This window comes from Macaca thibetana, chromosome 6 (genome assembly GCF_024542745.1).
Source record: "Macaca thibetana thibetana isolate TM-01 chromosome 6, ASM2454274v1, whole genome shotgun sequence".
NCBI classification, from domain to species: Eukaryota; Metazoa; Chordata; class Mammalia; order Primates; family Cercopithecidae; genus Macaca; species Macaca thibetana.
Window position 1 is genome coordinate 104538571 of NC_065583.1, and position 22402 is coordinate 104560972.

At 42.4% G+C, this 22402-nt stretch overlaps 1 protein-coding gene across 1 annotated transcript; it reads right to left on the reverse strand.

The window, feature by feature from the left end:
• Nucleotides 1-1539: 1539 nt before the first annotated feature.
• CRHBP (corticotropin releasing hormone binding protein) lies at nucleotides 1540-18777 on the reverse strand. The gene is made up of 7 exons (XM_050795708.1): nucleotides 18132-18777; nucleotides 17657-17750; nucleotides 17166-17323; nucleotides 15494-15704; nucleotides 12401-12549; nucleotides 7857-7974; nucleotides 1540-2274 (listed from the first exon to the last, which is right to left on the reverse strand). Exons 1-7 carry the CDS (start codon nucleotides 18210-18212, stop codon nucleotides 2117-2119), a joined length of 969 nt encoding a protein of 322 aa, XP_050651665.1. The 5' UTR covers nucleotides 18213-18777; the 3' UTR covers nucleotides 1540-2116.
• Nucleotides 18778-22402: the final 3625 nt, after the last annotated feature.

The following is a 22402-nucleotide window of genomic DNA, read 5'->3' on the forward strand; positions in this document are numbered from 1 at the left end:
GCTAAGTAGTGGACAGTCCAAGAATAAGATGGGGACAGTTCACCAGGATGGCCATCCTCTCAAAGAATGTAAGCTTTTGTTCACCAACAAGCTTTGAAGTAAAGCATGTCACAAATGACCACAGAATGTCAGGGCTTAAGGACCACAGGAGCACCTGTCTTACTGCAGAGAGGCTAATGAGCTTGCAAAATATCCCTTAGGAACAAAAGCAAGTTTTCCTAACTTTCATGGTGAGGTGTAACGAAAAGTGCATTTTACTCAGCATGAGGGAGTCATGAAGGTTAAGAGCCAGAAACTTCTGATGGTGATAAAAGTAACTTCCTTAATTCTTGGGTTGCTAGAGGGACTGTCTTTTTTAAGAAAAGGGTTCAATCTCATACTTCATAGAATTTAGTTTCTATGAAATGAAGAATCCAATATTTTATATAACTAATCAAGAATTATAGTCATCCATCCATCCATCTATCCATCCATCCATCCATTCAAGCATTTATTCATTCATTTGCTAAAGTAGTCACTCATTCCAAAATACCTCCTGAGCCAAAACTTATGCAAAATCCTAGGTATTTGAAACACTTCCAATCAGTTGGGGTTTTTTTTTTGTTGTTTTTTTTTCTGCCTGGTTTTCAGATGTTGTGAACAAACCCAATGTATAGGGTCCCAGTATATTTCAATGAATTCCATATTAAATACGTTTCAGGAACCATAATAAGGCTATTAATTATGGCATAGTTTGAAGCTTTCATCTACTAATCCAAAGTAAAGAGTTCACTTAAAAGAATTTTCTAGCCAGGCACAATGGCTCATGCCTGTAATCCCAGCACTTTGGGAGACCAAGGCTGGTAGATCACTTGAGGTCAGGAGTTTGAGACCAGCTTGGCCAACATGGTGAAACCCTGCCTCTATCAAAAATACAAAAATTAGCCAGGCATGGTGGCATGTAACCACAGCTACTTGGGAGGCTAAGGCAGGAGAATTGCTTAAACCCGGGAGGCGGAGGTTGCAGTGAGGTGAGATTACACTACTGTACTCCAGCCTAGGTGACAAAGCAAGACTCTGTCTCAAAAAAAGAAAAAAAAAAAATTCTTTGTAGCTCTGAACCTTGCTTTTTGCTCCAAGATGTCTTTTATATACTACACGCTCAGTTTTAAGCCAAACAGGGAACAAGGCTCAGTCAACAGTAAACTGCCTTCAGTATCAAAGAAGTACTCAGATTTCTGCAAATTGTGTCTATGAGAGTTGTAAGGTCCTTGCTGTCTTTGTAGAAATGTATATCGTGACAAAAACATGTATTATGAGGAGAGTGGAAAATGAATCTCTGTACCCTGCTTCCCTGCCAGGGCCAGTTAGTGTTGCTTGTGCAAACGCTGCAATTCTACCTCTACTTTAAATCATTCTATTTCAATGGCCCAGAGTTCTTCTAGCTCTAAGAAGTCCAAAATGATTTAGTTCAGCATTTGGCTCTGCACCACATGATAACATTATTTTCTGATGGTAACAAGAAACAGGACTACTCAGGAAAGCAAATAAAGCCCAACATCAAGGTGCCAACATTCTGAATACATTTATTCATGTTTGTATTTGTGGATGGAAAATTTTTTCCATGCTACAAAGTTTTGTTAAAAACAAGTTGCTACAAATCAATAAATAACTGCTATAGCTATTGTAACAGAATAATAAATAGAAAATAAACAGATGCAACTACTTTGCTATATACAAGACTTTTTCCTGTTATAAAACTAATAAAAGTGCTGCCGCTTTTCTTTCTTTGAGTATTTTCCCTTGAGATACAATATTTTTATTGCACGTTGCTTTGTGCTTGTCTTACCAGTTTCAGGTTCGTAGCACATCAAAGAATTACAAACATTTCCATTTAGAACAATGATCCTACTAATCAGGTGCTTATTTTCTGCCATGTGTTCATTTACAGATTACAAACATAAAAGAAGCAAAGTACAAAAATTAATGCATATGTGTGTGTGTGCACGCGCACGCGCTCAAGGCTGGGAATACAGACTGGTATGAAAGGCTTTTAACTAGTTGTGCATCAAAATCATACACAATGGCCATTAAAAACTCACTTAGCTATCAGCATGTAAATCATTGGGTTGGTTATTCAAAGATCAGACAAACAGAATTCCCCGATACTGTTTCCATTTGGGTTTTCCAACTCGTATGGTTCCAGCTGACGATACTCAAAAGTCACACGATTTATGTGTTTTCCACTGGAGACCATGCGCACCACAGTGTTGTCACAGCCAACTTTCATTTGGGCTATAATGGATGGAAAAGATAAAAGTTTCCCAGCAGGTTAGAAACCACACAGTCATCATTTAAACGATGGGATCACTTAAACACAATGAAAGCAAGGAGACGTATCTTCCTCTCAGGTACTCAAACTACGCATCTACTATCAGTTGAAATGTTTTTGTTTCATTTTTATTATAACTTATAATTAGTTACAGAATAGTGTAATTGAATTCAGTCTTTCTACTCATGTGCAAGAACACTATTAGAAAAATAAAACTAGCTGGAAAGAGGAAAGATGTTTCCTCGGCCTTTTTTGCCTGCAAAGCCTGAGTGGTAAAGGCAGGCAAAGAAAATCAGTCTGGCGTGTGCACAGTTGCTTGGGTTCCGGGTTCGCGGTGGAAACAGTACTGCCCTCTAAGCACAGGTCGGAAATTTGCCGTGGCAATTTTTGGTTGTCACCAGATCTAGGGTTGCAAGGGGCATTTAGTGGGGGCTAGAGGATAGAATGTACTGCGGGACATTTATGTAGACCAAAAAAAAAAAAAATGACCTGTTTATCATTTTCTGAATTTAAACAAAAACTCTGTTTTATACATAAACAAAAAGATCATTTGCATGGTATAGATATACACTGCACATACTAGTTTTTGTTCTATTATCCACTTACAACTTTTCTCTGATTTTTTCTGTACCACTTATATGAAATGGCTTCTGATATCCTTGCTTCTCTTAACTCCAATCTTATTCGGCCGGGCGCGGTGGCTCATGCCTGTAATCCCAGCACTTTGGGAGGCCGAGGTGGGGAGATCAGGAGGTCAGGAGTTTGAGACCAGGCTGGCCAACATAGTGAAACCCCGTCTCTACCAAAAATACAAAAATTAGCCAGGCATGGTGGTGTGCGCCTGTAGTCCCAGCTACTCGGGAGGCTGAGGCAGGAGAATGGCTTGAACCTGGGAGGTGGAGGTCATGGTGGGCTGAGATCACACCACTGTACCCCAGCCTGGGGAACAGAGTGAGACTCCATCTCAAACAAACAAAAATCCAGTCTTATTCATTATTTGTATAAGATCTGACAACTTTTATATCTCTTCTGTATGGGTTATATACTGAAACTCATATTATTTTCATTAAGAATTCCTTTCCTGGCCGGGCGCGGTAGCTCAAGCCTGTAATCCCAGCACTTTAGGAGGCCGAGACGGGAGGATCACGAGGTCAGGAGTTCGAGACCATCCTGGCTAACATGGTGAAACCCCGTCTCTACTAAAAAATACAAAAAACTAGCCGGGCGAGGTGGCGGGCGCCTGTAGTCCCGGCTACTCGGGAGGCTGAGGCAGGAGAATGGCGTAAAAACCCGGGAGGCGGAGCTTGCAGTGAGATGAGATCCGGCCACTGCACTCCAGCCTGGGCGACACAGCGAGACTCCGTCTCAAAAAAAAAAAAAAAAAAAAAAAAAAAATTCCTTTCCTTTTATTTATGCAGCCTCAAGCTGGTTCCTGAGGCAAGATTTATCTGCCAGCAACAATTGTTTCTGCTGTTTTAGTTTTCTCAATCTTCCTTTTCCTCACTTTGTCTCTATAAGGTGTTTTCAAATTTTAAGAAATGCTATCATTGTCCTTGTGTAATGGGTACCACTCAAACACATACCTGGATTTAAATAAAGTAAACAGTTCAACAGAGTTATTGAGATAAAAGACAATTTGATGACATAATAAATAAAAGCCCTATAATTATTTTAATATAAGTACCAGGGAGTCTAGTTAAGCTTCTACCAGGAGGTCCAAATTTATTTCTCTTTTCCTTTCTTTTCTTTTTCAATTTCTTTTTTTTTTTTTTTTTTTTTTTTGTGGCAGGGTCTTGCTCTGTCATCCAGGCTGGAGTGCAGTGGTGCCATCTTGGCTCACTGCAACCTCTGCCTCCCAGGTTCAAGCGATTATTCTGCCTCAGCCTCCCCAGTAGCCAGGATTACAGTTGTGTGCCACCACACCGGACTAATTTTTGAATTTGAGTAGAGACGAGGTTTCACCATGTTAGCCAGGCTGGTCTCGAACTCCTGACCTCGAGTGATCTGCCTGCTTCAGCCTCCCAAAGTGTTAGGATTACAGGTATGAGCCACCACACCCAGCCAAATTTATTTTTCATTAAACAATTTGGAGGCCATTCTTTTTCTGATCTTACTCTGGACTTTAATCTTTATAACATGTCCTATTTTCTTTACTTGAGTATTATTTATTATTTTGAACTAATTCCTAACAAAATCCAATGTAAAGGGCAGGGTCCCTAATAGTTCAACACTGAACAGCTCGGGAGGGGCTCATGGAAACACGATAAAGAAAGAAAAGAATTAAGGCAGCAGAACAGGGTCTGGAAGCAGGAAACTTGAGGTAATTCGTGCTGAATCAAGGAAAACCACCAAGGCCTGGTGGCAGGGAAACTGAGACCAATTCGTGCTGACTCCCCAAAGCTGGAGCAAAAGGAAAACACCTGGGTCTGGGGGCCGAGAACCTAAGGCCAATTAGTGCAAACTTCCTAAACCTGAACCAAAAGGAAAAACTGCGTCTCCCCCAAGCCTGAGTAGTGAAGGATCAAAGGCTAGTCTCCCTACAACTCTCCCCTTCCACCACATCTCGCAAGGAAAGGGAGAGTACCTTGGACTGGCTGTGGGCCAAGCATGGGCTATCTCTTCATCTGCATAGGGTGCCAATTCACCTCAGCCTTTAGCCACAAACCAAATCCTTCATCCAGAAAAGGGGTAATTGATAAGAACCTCAAAAGGCCAGGCGCAGTAGCTGATGCCTGTAATCCCAGCACTTTGGGAGGCTGAGGTGGGCAGATCACCTGAGGTCAGGAGTTCGAGACCAGCCTGACCAACGTGGAGAAACCCCATCTCTACTAAAAATACAAAATTAGCCAGGCGTAGTGGCACATGCCTGTAATCCCAGCTACTTGGGAGGCCAAGGCAGGAGAATCGCTTGAACCCAAGAAACAGAGGTTGCAGTGAGCCGAGATCGCACCATTGCACTCCAGCCTGGGCAACAAGAGCGAAACTCCGTCTCAAAACAAAAGAAAGGAGTACTTGAAACCCAGAAAACTTTTGTAACTGGGCCCTTGAGCCACTTGCTAGGGTCCACTCCCACCCTGTGGAGTGCTTTGTCCCTTTAATAAATCCCTGCTTTGGCTACTTCATTCCTGTGTTTCATTCCTTTGTTACTTGGTGCGTTCTGTCCAATTCTTTGTTCAAAACACCAAGAACCTGGACAACTTACAATCAAGGCCCTCCTTCCAGTAATGGAATAAAGTCTGAAATGAACCAAACAGTGATATGATTAAAGCCTTAAAATATCTTAAAAGTGGTTTCAGTTACCTAGGTAATATAGGCAAAAGTGGTTTTCCAGCTTTAGAATCACCTTTTTTGCCAATTCAAGTTATATCACTCAAGCAGAAAAATTACTTTGGCTTCAATTATCTAAATTTAAAGGCCTGATTGTTTTTTAATCCTTGTCTTACCGTTTAACCCAGCTGAGGTATATCTCCTCAAAGGTGCTCTCCAATCATGAGCAGGGAAGTAATTCAGTACCTCAGATCGTTCACCCAAAAGGCTGGAGAGGCCGAATGCACTGACAGTTTAAACCAGGGCTCAAGTGTCAATTAGCATTAGAGAATCCTCTAGTTTTCAGCAAAGTGGGATTTGAGAAATCTTTTGCCTTTACCTTGCTTGGAAAGCTTGCTTTGAGCCCACTCCTGCCTTAAATCTCATCTGAAACTTTTAGAATACAGTATATCTGGGGGAGGGTAGACTGCATATCAGGCTTTAGTGCTGACTTTTGTATAATCCACCCTCTGGTATCCTCGGGAGATTGGTTCCAAGATGTTCCCCATCCCACAGATACCAAAATCCACAGATGTTCAAGTCCCTTATGTAAATGGCTACCTTTTACCTTTACCTATTTCCATGCAAACTACACACATCCTCCCATATACTTTAAATCATCTGTAGATTACCTATAATACCTAATACAATGTAAAAGCAATGTAAATAGTTGTTATACTCTATTTTTTTTGTGTTTTTTTTTTCCTGATTATTTCCTTTTTTATTTTATGGAGGTATGGTCTGTTGACCAGGCTGGTCTCAAACTGTTGGGTTCAAGCAATCCTCCTGCCTCAAACTCCCAAAGTTCAGGAATTACACTGAAAATTTTTTTTTTTTTTTTTTAAGACAGAATCTCTCTCTGTTACCCAGGCTGGAGTGCAGTGGCACAATCTCAGCTCACTGTAAGCACCACTGCCCTGGTTCAAGCAATTCTGCTGCTTCAGCCTCCTAAGTAACTGAGACTACAGGTGTGCACCACCATGCCTGGCTAATTTTTTTGTATTTTTAGTAGAGATAGGGTTTCACCATATTGGCCACGCTGGTCTCGAACTCCTGACCTCAGGTAATCCGCCCGCTTTGGCCTCCCAAAGTGCTGTGATTACAGGCGTGAGACACTGCACCCTGCCTACATTGAGTATTTTCTATTTGCAATTGGTTGAATCCATGTATGGGGAACCCACAGTTAAGGAGAGCTGACTCGATGTTAATTCTATTTTAGAAATGTTTTGTCCATCATCAACTCAGAGACAGAAAATACTGGTGGTGTGGCCTGGTTTTAATTATTACAGGTAACAGCTGATCAAGAGGACTGTCTGCTTTGCAGCATCATTGCCTAGCTGGTTAATGATCTGCTGTGACAGGAGAGGGAGGAGGCTACAGTCAGAATTAACCGAGATTAGAGACTGCTGTTCTTCTGTTTTGTCGCTTTAATGATAATCTAGGGCTCCTGTGTCGAAGTAAAGCTGTGGGAGTGACCTTTACAGTAATGTTTGATGACTCCTCTCCCCGCCTCCCCCAGACTTCATTGAGCTGTTTGGTCATGAGGTCATGAAGTCCCATCCATCCTCACCTGACATGAGCATAATAAAGTGAAAATCCTCACTTGTCTCTGACATAGATCTGGTTCTATCTGGCATATGCTGTGCCAAATAAACCAGTCTTCTATTACTGGTGACCGCTTTTAGATTTCAGAATTTACCTCTGTGTTACACTGGCCTTTGAGAGGCTAGTTTAGCTGTTAAGAAGTTATAGACTTTTAGCAGTTCTAAGAATTTCTAATAAAGCTTATCACTTTGTTGTTTATTTACTGTGAGTAACACACACACATACATACACATATATAAAAAACAGTTACTTCATTATTATCCTATCACTAACTGATGATACATCTACTATTTGAACCATAAGTGTTTCAGTTAGTAGATAAAATCTTTAGTCTCTAGAAAATGAAAGCAGGGACCCCCAAGAAAATGGAAAGAAAGCAGATTTTAAAAGCTTTGTCTTTTTCATAGTTTTACTTAAGGCCAACCTTTATTGCTTCATAGGTTTCTCTCCCGATGTCAGATATTTTGGTAAAGATACTGATGTTATACATAACCTCAAATCCTCATACTGGCTCAGTGTGAAAAGTTGAAGATTTTTTTGGTGAAACTCACCTTCCAATGTAGAAAATATTGGGGGATAGATTTTTTTTTTAATCTTAATAAGCACATACATAATAATCAAAGAAATACCTCACCCGGGCCATGAAAGGGGTAGCAGAGATCAGCTAAAGGTATCATCTTGGAAGGGTCCAATCCAGTTCCTCCCAGCAGCTCCACAAAGTCTCCTATTCCCTCACAACCTGCTGAGGATTTCTAAGGGAATAAAGCAGCAGAGAAAGACACATTTAAACCAATTACAGAAGTCAAACCATTTGACCAACAGCGGGTCCATGAATTCACTCAATCAGCCCTCAACATCCTGGCAATAACGTTTAATTTAACATCTGGGACTCCGGAAATTAAAAGACGTTTAAAAGAGAAAAAAATCATAAAAATTGCTTTTCTAAATCAGTTGAGTAATCATTTTTTTTAGAAATGTGTGTACATGTTTTTTTCATTTTTTTTTAAGCTCAAGGACTGGAATGATAAAATGGAAATCTGTAAACGCCATATAAGATGTACGGAAATTGAACCAAAAAAATACTTTACTTTTCAAATCATTTGGACATACATACTGAATCATTCGAATTTCTTAATGCACGCAGTCACAGTTAAGTGAAGTCAAATACCTACATTTTATAAATAGGGCTTTCACATCCGTTTTTCCTTCACCTCATCTCTTCTTCTTTGTAAAGGAACTTTGTGTGCTATTGGAACACATCATTTCTACCAATAAAAATTTTGATTAATTATAAGTATGTTAAAGAAATAATAAAACCCTGATTTGGGGCTCAAGTTAGCTACAGTTACCATGATCTTTCTCCTTTCAACTAAAACAAATTTATTTCAAGCTACTCAAAAGAATTCATTCTAAAGCTCTGTGTGGTCCACCATGATCACCTTCTCCTGCTTCCCTTCATTTTTTTTTTTTTTAATTTTGTAGAGATGGGTCCTTGATATGTTGCCCAGGCCAGTCTTGAACTCCTAACCTCAAGGGATCCTCCTGCCTCGGACTCCCAAAATACTGGGATTACAGGCACGAGCCACCTCACTCAGTCTTTTCAGCTTTTCCATACTGTCTTGTCCACAGCAATCCCCCTGCCTTACTTTCCAACACAAACAAAGCAACCACTCTCAGTCCCAAAAGTACTTTGAGCCCCCATCTCCCATGATCAGGGCAGTCTCACAAGTATGCCACCTGTGCAACCACATAAATTCAGTGCCTAGAAGGGCTCTATGCTTGGTTTAATGCTCTGCTGCATTTTAATAAAACTGTAATAAGGGCTCTCACATTTTCATTTGTACTGGTCCCCACAATTTTGCCTGTAATCCTCTTCTTCATTGAAGTGTGCTCATTAAGAGATCTAGTGGTATGTGACAAGGTGCTCAGTTCTTAACTAGATAGACCTTAACACATAGGAACCAAAATCTAAAATAGAGAACTTAAAACACACACACACACACATAAGCACACACACATTCAGGCATTTAGAAGGGCACTGACAGGCATGGTGGCTCATGCCTGTAATTCCAGCACTTTGGGAGGCCAAGGCAGGTGGATCATTTGAGGTCAGGAGTTCGAGACCAGCCTGGCCAACATGGTGAAACCCCATCTCCACTAAAAATACAAAAATTAGCCAAGTGCGGTGGCACACCTGTAGTCCCAGCTACTCGAGAAGCTGAGGTAGGAGAATCAGTTGAACCTGGGAGGCAGAGGTTGCAGCGAGCCAAGATCATGTGCCACTGCACTCCAGCCTGGGCGACAGAGTGAGACTCTGTCTCAGAAAAAAAAAAAAAAAAAGAAGGGCATTGAAATACAACTGGAACTAAACAGCAAATTGGAAAATAACATAATGGCAACTGCTTCACTAATGAGCAGGGGTAGGTGGGGATATCTATTTTTAAAGGGCCTACCTACTATGTGCTGGGTTTGATGCTTAGAGGCTTTATATATAATTGCATCAAATGATGAAATAGAGGTTTAATTAGCCCCACTGTATACAGGGCTTCATGTTCTTGTACTGAGAGTGGAATAAGCAATTTATCAGTAAAGGAAAAAAACCTTAATTGCCTTTCCCTTGAGTAGAGGACGTCCAGGAGGAACATCTCTTAAGACTAAATTTTCCACTTAGTTTTATAGGTTCCAAAATTCAGCAGGTGCTATTACAGGGAAAAGGGCAGACTCAGGGGAGAGAAGTGGGAAATAAAGAAGCTAGAAAGAAATAGAAACTAAAGTGAGGGGGACAAAACAAAGAAACAAGAAAGTTAGGTGCACTTATTCCTTGCTATTCAACGATTTTTCTCCCTTCTTTGCAAACCTCTCAGCTTTTCTTACAATGTTAGAAACTGAGTTATGTGGGGACCTCTGAAGTTCAGTTCCTCAACAGTGATTCCCTAAATTTCTTTGTTGAGGTTCTAGGCTACTGCTATCTTTTGCCTAGCCCACAATAATGTACCAAAAAAGTACTTGGCCAGGAGCAGTGGCTCATGCCTGTAATCCCATCACTTTGGGAGGCCGAGGCGGGCAGATCACAAGGTCAGGAGTTCGAGACCAGCCTGGCCGATATGGTGAAACTCTGTCTCTACTAAAAATACAAAACAAAACAAAACTAGCCAGTTGTGGTGGCTCATGCTTATAATCCCAGCTACTCGGGAGGCTGAGGCAGAAGAATTGCTTGAACCTGGGAGGTGGAGGTTGCAGTAAGTTGAGATTGCACCTCTGCACTCCAGCCTGGGTAACAGAGCAAGACTCCATCTCAAAAAAAAAAATAAAAAAAAGAAGTACTTATATTCCTTGTACCAAATGTAAGACCCTCACACCAACTCAATGTGCAAAATTGAAGGTGTTTGGTTTTGGTTTTGTTTATTTTGGTGGAACTCATCTTCCAATACATAGAAATCTGGGAGGTTTAAGAAAATAATCTTGATAGATACATTAATAATAACTAAAGAAACATCTCACCAGGGCCATGGAAAGGGTGGCATGGCCCGACAGCCCATTCATTGCATGGAAGGCACAGTGACATTTTAGACAGCGTACATCAGATCATGTTGCTTTCCTCCCTGAACCTCTTCAGTGGTTTACCACTGCACTTAAAATAAACTTAAACTCCCTAATGTGGCCTGCAGGGCTCACCACACTCTGGCCCTGCCCATCTCCCTGAAGCTGTCTTATGCCAATCCTCCTCTTCCTTCCATTTCTGGAATCCAGCAAGCCCATTCCTGCCTCTGAGCCTCTGCACTGTTCCCTCTGCTCCCTGTTCTCACAGCTGCTGGCTCCTTCTGATCACTCAGGTCTCACTTCTCAAAAGGTTTCTTTCCTGACCACTTTATCACAAGTAGCCCCCTGCCTCTCCATCCACCCCCATGCTCCCAGTTACTGTCTACCACACTATTCTGCTGCATTTTCTGTATAGCACTTACCACCATTTGAAATACATGGCAGTTTTGCCTGTCTCATCCCACTTGAATGCACAGTCCCTGTGAGCAGGACCTGTCTTGTTTATTGCTCATTTCCAGCATCTACAATAGTGCCTGGCACATGCTAAGCACTCAAAAAATATTTTGTGAAGAAGCAGATGCCTAAAACACTATAGGCTCTAAATTGTTTGGGAGGAAACACCAAGATTACCCCGATAGCCCCAATAACTAAAATTCAGATCTCCCAGTCTGTGCTCACACCTTTCATCTTCTATATTTTACATCAAAAATGACATACAAATATCGAGCCAGTAAGACTATACCAAAGATACCCAAAAGTGTCCTTATCAAAGGACTATTCTTCCACCAAGAAAAAAGCAGGCACTAATCCATGAATTTAGGGCTTAAAGGAAATTGGATATACTCCTTTTTTCAGTCCTAGTTCTATTTATTTGGTTGTCACTAAAATCTGTCTGATTAGGAATTATGACTGCCTTTGATAGCAGCAAATACATGAGTTATCTTAACCTAGTCATGTGAGAAAGTAAAAGGAAATGAGGATGACTCAGAGGGAAAATGCTGCCAGTGCAAGAAAATGCGGTCAAACTCAGCATGAATTTTAAGGTCCATACCAGAAGTTTATTCGAAAATAAGTTGATAGGGATTATCCGCTAATATTTTTTAGGCAAAATGTATTGAGTTAAATGTCATGCCAAATACTTTTCAAAGCTTTACCGTATTTTGCAATCTAAAAATCCAATTTTGTATTTTATGCTACAGTTAGCACTCCTTCACAACACAGTTCTGTCAATGAGATACTTCCTTATGTCAAAAGAAAATTCCAATAATCAGAAAAACAGCTGTGTAGATGACTCACACTACGTTCTGCTAGGAGAGAATTTTTGTAAAAGAGGCAAGCACAAGAGAGTTCAATTGTAATTATATACCACAACTTTACCAGTTGAAAACATTTCTTACATCACAAGGAAAGTATTCAAGTAGTCAGAAGGGGCACCTGAGTATGCAACTTGCCGCACAACTGAAATAGAAGAGGGGCTTAGTCAAAGCAGCTAGGGCAAACACGTGTGAAATTTAAGAGCTCATCAGAGCGACGTACTACGCCAATTTGCTAGTGTCCAGGTTTGCGCTGTATGATTGCTTCTGCTCTGATTAAAGCTCTGGCCTTATCAAATGGTTAGGAAACAAGTAAACAACTCACCTTTAACTGAAGACCATTTACGTGTCCCAGGGTGAGATCAGATATTTTGATCACCACAGGATAAATTATGGAGAAGCTGCAGTTTCGATGCTGGTGTGGAACGACCAGGGTAAACTTTCCATTTGGAGTCTGAGAAATGACATTGCAGGCTTTGTAGAAAGGAAAAAAAAAAAAACAACGAAAATTCATGTTTCCATTTCCATTACTTGGTTTGCTGGGTTTTTATAGACATTTATTGTATCTTATTCTAGGACTCCTGTTCATGATCTAGGGCCTTCTGCCCAGGAAGAGAGCATATATACCACAAAAACAATTTGGAGACAGAAAGGATTTGGGGAACAAAAACCATCAGTGACACATGGATATTGTCAGGAGGCCCTGGGCTGTGAGGGGGCTTCTAATGTTAATCTTAGGGGGTTACCTTGTTTATAACAATCAGAAGACATAATTCAGCACCCAAACAAATACTAGCTAGCATTAGTTCTAGGAGCACTTGAGTTAACTAGAGTTCAGCTTAAAGCTAGGAATGTGGAAAAATCAAGGCTTAATGGTGAGTCCAAAATTCAAACTCTATTTTCAAATAATAAAGTAAATAATTAATTTTAAGTATTTTCTTTTTCATTCTTATTTCTTTTCCTTTTTAAAAAAATTTTTAATTTTTAATTAAAATTTTTATCTTTATTTTAAGACTTGGGGCCTAGGATGCAGCTGAGCAGCTTCACCATGGCCCCGGGCTTATTTTAAGTATTTTTCTTTTCTTTTCTTTTTTTTTCTAAGGCGGAATCTTGCTCTGTCACCCTGGCTAGAATGCAGGGGTGTGATCTCAGCTCACTGCAACCTCCGCCTCCCGGGTTCAAGTGATTCTCCTGCTTCGGCCTCCTGAGTAGCTGGGATTACAGACATGTGCCACAACATCCGGGTAATTTTTGTATTTTTAGTAGAGACAGGGTTTCACCATGTTGGCCAGGCTGGTCTCGAACTCCTGACCTCAAGTGATCCACCTGCCTTGGCCTCCCAAAGTGTGGGATTACAGGAGTGAGCCCCCACACCAGGCCTATTTTAAGTATTTTTCTAATAGTGAGAAAATAGGCTGAGAAAAAAAATGAAAGACAGTAGTCTTAAGGCTGATAAATATTTGCTGCATGTTAAGTGATAAGTTAACTAAAAGGTGCATTTTTAATGTTTATTTTACTCCCAAGAACTTCTACAATTTTTTGTTTTATATCTCAAATCTAAATTTACAATACATTGGCCGGGAGTGGTGGCTCATGCCTGTAATCCCAGCACTTTGGGAGGCTGAGGCGGGTGGATCACGAAGTCAGGAGTTCATGACCAGCCTGGCCAAGATGGTGAAACCCCGTCTCTACTAAAAACACAAAAATTAGCCGGGCGTGGTGATGGGCGCCTGTAATCCCAGCTACTCGGGAGGCTGAGGCAGAGAATTACTTGAACCCGGGAGGCAGAGGTTGCAGTGAGTCGAGATCGCACCACTGCACTCCAGCTTGGGTGACAGAGCAAGACTCCGCCTCAAATAAGTAAATAAATAAATCTACAATACATTAATTAGTCTAGATATGAAACTAGAAGCATCAGAATTTGTACTTTTTTTTCTGATTACCGGATGAATCAACATTGATCAGAACAGATCAGAAACACCTCTTGCCTCCTTTTCATATTTTTAATTATACTTACTTTCAAATAGAACTGAAATTCCTTGATGGTTCTAGGAAGTTTCTTTTTTTAATATACTTTTTAAAAAGTTTTAATACAGACAGCGTCTCACTTTGTGGGCTAGCCTGATCTTGAACTCCTGGGCTCAAGTGATCCTCCTGCCTTGGCCTGTAATCCTGCTAGGATTACAGGCATGAGCCACTACTGGCCCAGGAGGTTTCTGATTTCTAACTAAACAAAATATAGGGGAAACTCTTTATTTTGTCTTCTAGAATTATTCTATTGCAGTCCTCAGGAAGAGTCTTTTTGGGGGGCTGTTTCAAAAATTCTTTTGTTTTTTCAGAACTAGAAATCAAAAGATCAGTAGTACATTATTCTTTGGCAGATTAGGCCCCATCTTTCAGCCACACGAAATGTTAATATTAATTCTATTGTATGCAAAAATGAGCGATATGTGTTCCTTTTCTAATTTTTTAAACAGATTTTTCTCTTAATGGGGAAAAAAACAATTAGCAGATGAGTAAACTCATTTTTTTTTTTTTTTTTTTTGAGACGGAGTCTCACTTTGTCGCCCAGGCTGGAATGTAGTGGCATGATATCAGCTCATTGCAAGCTCTGCCTCCCGGGTTCACACCATTCTCCTGCCTGAGCTTCCTGAGTAGCTGGGACTACAGGCGCCCATCAGCACACCCGGCTAATTTTTTGTATTTTTAGTAGAGACGGGGTTTCACTGTGTTAGCCAGGATGGTCTCGATCTCCTGACCTCATGATCCACCTGCCTCGGCCTCCCATAGTGCTGGGATTACAGGCGTGAGCCACCGCCTAAGTCAACTCATTTTTATAAAGATAATATGCTTTAGGCCGGGGCTGTTCAGTTGTGTAGCATAAGCTACATGTGTGTCCATCAGAAACGAACTAAATTAGAGTGGTGGGCTCAGAATCAGAAGGTAACATTGAGATGCTGTAATCCAACCCTCTGGTCAGGGCATGATATCTGTCTACCACATTCAGGCACAGGCTGAAAGACATGGAGACTTTCAAGCCTGTGCCTGAATATCTCTAAGCCTGCAACTTTATATCCGATCCCTCAAGCTTATCCTGGATTAGTGAAATGCCTTGGAAGATTAAAGCTTATCACTAAATGCATCGTAGAACCTGAGGAGCTCAGAGCAAGACTTTGGAGAAAAGATTGAATTGTACTCACCATAAATTAGTATACTACCTAACCTGGGAAATAAATTTAAAACTGTGGTTTGATATTCATAATAAAGAATAGAAACTATCCTTTAGGTCATTTCTAATTACAAAAAAATTTCCATTCAAATCATTCCTCAGTTCAAATTTCTTTAAGTCTGTGCAATGATACTACTTTCAAAAAGCAGTCTGACTCCCAAGTTCTGCCTTTTGACTGAGAACACTTACGAAAGAGGTTGGGGTCTGTCTTTATGGTTAATGTGAATCCATTTCCTGGTTCACGGACTCGGAAGAAGATCATGGCCACATTCTGGGAAGATCTGATGCTCCTCCTGCTAAGACCAGTCTCACAGAAATCTATGTACCGCTCAGCTGTGGGGAGAGGATGATCCTGGGAACTGGGGAACTTCTCCCCCTTGAGAATCCAACCATCAAATACCTTTGAAAAAAAATACAGACATAGATGCTATCATTTCCATCAGCTCCTGAAGTCTGAAGAGAGTTGAAAAGGGGGAAAAAGTCATCCACCAATGGGCCTTTAGTCATAAGTGAGAATTGACAGTCCACACTCTGCCTGCTTGCTTTTCATTTGTATATATTGGACTGTGAGGGTTGTTTGCAAGTAATAGTATTAATTAATTTTTATAAGCCTTAAAGCTTCCAAAGTAAGTAAACTTCCTTATACTTTATCATTTCAACCACTTTGGTAAATAAAACCACAGCCAATGTACATTTTTACCTTGGTCATATTTTCTACCTCTCACCTTCAGAAGAATCCCACAAAAGCATAATTTGGGTTTCGTGCAGCTTCTCTCTTTCCTCTAGTCATGAAATGTGAACAAAATATCTTGAAAATAGATAGCAAAATAAAAAACTGGAGCAGCAACTTTACCTGCTAATGGCTATATACACCCATTTTTCTCATTTTTTTTTATATCATCACATATTATTTTAAAATGTCAAGAACTGCTTCAACAGCCAGGCAATGATGGCTGGTATACTACCTGGGACATTTTTCCTTCACTTGTTAAAGTTTACAGTTGAACAAAGGGTCAGAGTCTATTGACTTGACCCTCAAAATCACCACAGGTCTCCAGTTTAATGAGTCCAATCTAGTCCACATTAGCAAAATTACCAACAACCCAGCTACAAATTATTTCTAACGCATGTGACAGGTTCCAAAATAATCCTACTTTGGAGATGTTAATCATGATCATTTTAATTGGACAGTAGAGCTCCATCAGCCATCCCACTCTGCCCTGTTATACTTATGGAGTCTGACGACTGGAATCATGGAGGCAGTGAGCTTGGGGGTCTTGTCCTCCCCTCCCACCTATCTCCATCTAGATGCCCCCTCGGCAGCCAGTCCCCTCCTGCTCCAAAATCGGGTCACCGGCGCACTGAAGACAGCCTCTGTGCGCCGAGCGTGGACCAGCAGGAGCGAGGCGGGATCAGATGTGAGACGTGTGGGGCGGGCCTTCTAACCAAGACGGCCCGCTTGGTGGACCGCAGCGCTCGAGCTTGTTGGTTTTTAATCATATTTCATCGGCCCCGGATTGCGTCGCAGCGTTCTGCGCTGCGAGTTCAAGTCTAGAAGTTCCCCGGGCCTCGAAAGCGCCTAGAAGGGAATGTAAACCATGGCAGCGTCCAGAGGCACCGACCGGAGCCCTACTGGATGTGTGTGGCACGAGGTCTTCGGGTAAGGGCGAGATTCTCGCCGTGTGGGGGTCCTCGAGCGCGCCTCTCCCACTCGGGCACCAGCGAAGTGTCTAAGAATTGCCACCGGCTACCCACGCTCGGCAGCCCCACGCTGGTTGCAATGCCCCAGCCCTTTCCAACCCTCCCGTGCCGCCTCCCAACCCCCTCCCCCGGCTAGGCTGGTGGGCCGTGGGCGCCTCACCTTCAGGAAGTCGCCGCCCTGACAGTCGATGGAGACCTGGTCGTAGTGGATGGTGATGAACTCCTCGGGCTCGCCGATGAAGAAGGCGGCGCAGTGCAGCTGCGGCCGGTCGGCGGTGAAGGTGAACTGGCCCTGGAGGCTCAGCATGTCCAGGCACCCTGGGGGAGGAGGGCACGGGGCAATAAGTCCCGGGCTGCAGCCGCCTCGGCGCCAGCCTCGGGCGGCCCCTCTCCGCGCGCCCCATTCCCGGGCTCTGTAGCGCCCGGCGCTCCGACTTCCAGCCTCGGCTGCGCTGGGTTCCCGCGCCCGCGGCGCGCCACCTCCTTCCCCTCTTGGAGCGCCTCCGCGGACCGATCCTTAGCGAGGGGGCCGCGCCCCTGGCGGTTCCGGCCAGCCCCTTACCCAAGATGCCCGCGAGCCCCCTGCCCTCCGCACAGAGTCCCAGCTTCCCCGCGTCCCGGGCGCCCGCGAGCCGGGCAGCCTCGACTCACGCAGAGCGCGGCGGTACGGCTGCTCCCCAGCCAGCTCCCGCTTCAGGTTGGCGCTGAAGAGCAGGAAAGGATCATAGTCCGCCGCTTCCCGCAGCTGGCAAGGAACATGGGTCAGTCCGGAAAAGTTCAAGGGCTGGGGATAAAAAAGGGGGCCAGGAGCGGGGCACCCTCCCTGCCACTCAGCATAGCAAATAAAGAGAGAGGGGTAATATTTTCCCGTGTCGGGAGAAGATGGGAAGGTCTTAGACCCTCTCCATCAGGCCGGGGCATCCCCAGCGGCCAGAGGCAGGCAGGCAGTCTGGGATGCTCAGAGGCAAGGATGGAGAACAGGATAGGGGAAACCAGGGGCAAGAGAGCATCCAGCAGAGAGGGAAGAAACAGCGAACCCCAAAAGGCTGCTAGCAGAGGCAGCCTGCCTGCCGCCTAGGGCTAACACGCAAGGAAGGTGAGATGGGTCAGTCCAGGGTCGGCTCACCTCTAGGTACCGGCTTTCCCCTCTTAGAGCCGTCAGGAAGATGAGAATGAAGTGACACTGAAGTTTGAAGTTGGGCGACATGCTGGCCTTGCCTCTGCAGCTGCTGTGCTCTGCTCCGGAGGTCCTGGGCTTTCCTTCCCACACCCTCGCGCAGACTGAGAGCTAGAAGCTGGTAGGGTCCCTTAGCTGGGTCTCTTTTATAGAGCAGTGGGGAGCGGAGGCTCTCTGCCCCTTAGCTGATCAGAGCTCAGTAACCATGGGTTACCCTGTCTCATTGACAAAGTACGTGGCGATGACGAGGGTCCAGCTCTCAGCCACAAATTTTCAGCGTGGCCCAGCATTATTCACCAAGAATGATTTCAGTCACTACAACTTAGTGCACTAAAGTGTTGGAGAATGAGGCGGAGACAAAGAATAAGGGAGGGCATTTTGTTGACCTGCCAAATGCTACATTATACTTTTCTGTGGGCATTCAGGGAATTTTCCATTTTGCAAATCAAAGTGACAAAGTTACATACATGCATAAAATACCCAAACACATACAGCCTATATTTTGCAGCCTCATCACATAACCTTGGATGAAACCATGCTAGAAATTGTCAAAGAATTTAGTATTCATGCAATTACTCATGCCTCTCAGTAAGAAACTTGAGGCATTTCCAGCTTTAAAGAGAGGTGGAACAGAAGCAAAAGTCTGATTTTGCAGAATATTGCAGTAATGCAATTATAAGCTTTCTTCCTGCCCCTTAACTCTTTGCTTTATCCTGGTCCAGTTTCTTACAGGCATTTCTTTCATGGAAAACTAACTCTGGTGTCAGTGGACTTCTGGATTTTAGCTGAGCTCTGTCACTTGACCTGAATGTTTACATGATGTACACACTCCTAGACCAGGTAGCTGTAGCCATGACCTTTGCATCCATCTGAACCACTGGGAGATGAGATTAAGTCATTCCATTTCATGCATTCAAATACCTGGATTACTTTAACACTCTGGTAGAAAGAACTGCCAGGAAGCTTTATTGTAACTGCTCACCAGCAAATTTACAGGGCTAAAAAGATGACTTAGGGATCCAGAGATAAGTATAAGCTTATCTCTGCTTATCAGGAGAGAAGAGAATTTCTTCTTTGTGTCCAAAATTGTGGGAAACATGAGGACGCTCCACTATTGGCTTTCTTACCCCTTTCCAGTCTCTGCACCAAGCATTGTTATTACAATTATTACAAATAGACCATAATACAGAGTTATAAAGGAAGGAATGGCTGTGTTTTCCATTTTAAAATACTCAAACAGTGATTATCCTGGCAGTGTCAGAACTTGAATATTTTCACGTCAGGACAATTCTGAGGTCTGGAGAGGTGTTCTTTTTGTTGGTTTAATCAGGAGGCCTTTCTGCCACAGCCCAACTGTGTAAGCAGTTCTCAGACCATAGACAGTGAGAGGGAAAAGAGTACCTAAAGCTCATGGACACTGACCATCATGTCCTTCTCATCCCAAGGGCTGTTTAGATGCCTGAATTTTAAAAAGGTTATAAAGAAACCTGAGAAGAATCAAAGAGGAGGAAAACAAACAAGTTAACCCAAACTTGCTGGCCTCAAACATGCCAGGCCATCTTCAGGTCCATCTCCCACCCTTTTTGTGCCTAGAGGGAGCCTCAGACCCATTCACCAGGCATGCCACAGGCCCTCTTCTCTTTCCCATTGATGTAGCCACAGTCCTTGGCCTATTCCCAGAATTCAGTCCAGCACCCACCTTGGAGACCTCTGCCTCTTCGGGGGTCTGGCACCTGATGTCACTCCAGCTCAATGTTGCTTTGTTAGCATCACCAAGGAGACATTCTTCTTCAACCAGCCCCTTTACAAGCATATGCTCATGTGCACATGTGCACACACACATGCACGGACAACACTGATGTTCCCACCCGGCTCTCATGATGCCCCCTCCTCAGGAACCACACACAGCAAGAGCTGGGATGAGTGAGCGCTAACATAGTGACTGATTTTACAAACATCATAACATAGCATCTGATTTTACTTAATCCACAAATTATAGTACAAGATGAACCTCATTCCCACCAAATTCTAGGTGGATAAATTAATGTGTAGTTTTCTCCAGTTTGGTAAATATCTACTAAGCCAGTGGAAACTACCTTTTCTTTAAAAAAAAAAAAAAAAATTATGGTAATTTAAAGATGGAAACTACAACCGATGGAGGAAAACTAAGAAGATTAAATTGGAAGACAAGGAGAAGCCAGGTAGCCATTCTCTCTGAGAGGAAGTATTAAAAATAGGTGAGAGAAATGGAAGAGTAATTAGGATTAGGCAGAAGAAAAAGTTTCTGGGCAATAAGTAGGTCTATGTGTGAAGACTAAGGATAAATTATTTTCATGGACTGCTTTGGTCATTCAAACAATTAGCTTAATATTTGAAAGTTGTTTGTTCAAGCAAACTGGATTTTTTAAAAAATATGTTCTGGGTAAACTCAGAGTCCCCAAGTATGCTGATTGGAAATTATCTGTATGTTAACCTCCATTCTTTTCAAATATTTCAGTTTTTCTCTGTATTTTTCCAGATAGCTTCTCCAATGTTGATGTTATACAGTCCCTGATAGGTGTTTTTTGGGTCTTCAACTATTGTTAGGCAGGGCTAGTACTTTCTTTTTGTTAGGTAGGATTAAGACATTTTTTCTTTCACAAAGCCCCAGAGCAAATTGTCACCTATGTTAATCCTGAAGGCCAAGGTGGCCACACAATAGCAGATCCATATTCAATGCATGGACACGGGGGCAGGTGCAGAATTTAAAATTGTGCCTAGACTGATGAGACGCACACAGAGAACTTCTGACACTTCATGGCACAGCCTCCACAGGCTGCACTTGACTTTCACAGTCACATTATAGGCCATGTTTTCAGGGTGACCACAAAATCCCTCTGCATTCAAGTTAGAAGTTGTAATATGACCTGTAATAATAAATTTTTTCTTTTATTTATCACATCAACATAGAACATCACTAATCCATGCTTTAGATGAACTTCCTTTTTCCTTTCCTGACTAATGAATTAGCTGGAATGTTAGAAAATGGAACATATTATTGCGTTCTTTAAGAAGTAAAGACTACTGAATAAAACTCATTGTAGTTAATCAACAACAACCACCACCAAATAGTTTTCAGTTGCTTTCAAGATGATTTGTTTGAATGAATTTAGCTATTATTTTTATTTTATTGTGGTAAGAATAATTAAAACACAAGATCTACTCTCTTAAAAGATATTTAAGTACACAACACAATATTATCAACTATAGGCACAACGTTGTACAACAGATCTCTGGAACTTATTCATCTTGCATAACTGAAACTTTATACCCATTATTAGTGATTCCCCATTTTACCCTCCTCCCAATCCCTGCAACTATCATTCTACTGTCTGCTTCTACAAGTCTCACTATTTTAGATACCTCATATAAGTGTAATCGTGCAGTATTTGCCGTTTTGTGGCTGGCATCTTTCACTTAGCATAATGTCCTCAAGGTTCATCCATGCTGTAGTATATAACAAGGATTTCCTCTTTTCTCTGACTGAGTAATATTCCTTTGTATGTATATACCACATTTTCTTTATTCATTCATCAACGTTTACGTTGTTTCCACATCTTAGCTATTGTGAATAGTGGTGCAACGAACATGGGAGTGCAGGTATGTCTTCAACATACTGATTTCAATTCTTTTGGAAAAATATGCAGAAGTGGGCTTGCTGAAACTTTTATTTTTTCTTTTCTTTTCTTTTTTTTTTTTTTTTTGAGATGGAGTCTCGCTCTGTTGCCCAGGCTGGAGTGCAGTGGCAGGATCTTGGCTCACTGCAAGCTACACCTCCCGGGTCCACACCATTCTCCTGCCTCAGCCTCCCAAGTAGCTGGGACTACAGGTGCCCAGGCTAATTTTTTTGCATTTTTAGTAGAGACGGGGTTTCACCGTGTTAGCCAGGGTGGTCTCGATCTCCTGACCTTGTAATCCGCCCACCTCAGCCTCCCAAAGTGTTGGGATTACAGGCATGAGCCACGGCGCCCAGCCTAAAAACTTTTATTTTAACTTCAGGAGTACATGTACAGGTTTGTCACATAGGTAAATGTGTGTCTGTCATGGAAGTTTGTTGTACAGATTGTTTCGTCACCCAGGTATTAAGCCTAGTACCCATTAGTTATTTTTCCTGATCCTCTCCTTCCTCCCACCCTCCACCTTCCAACAGGCCCTAGTATGTGTTATTTCCCTCTGTGTGT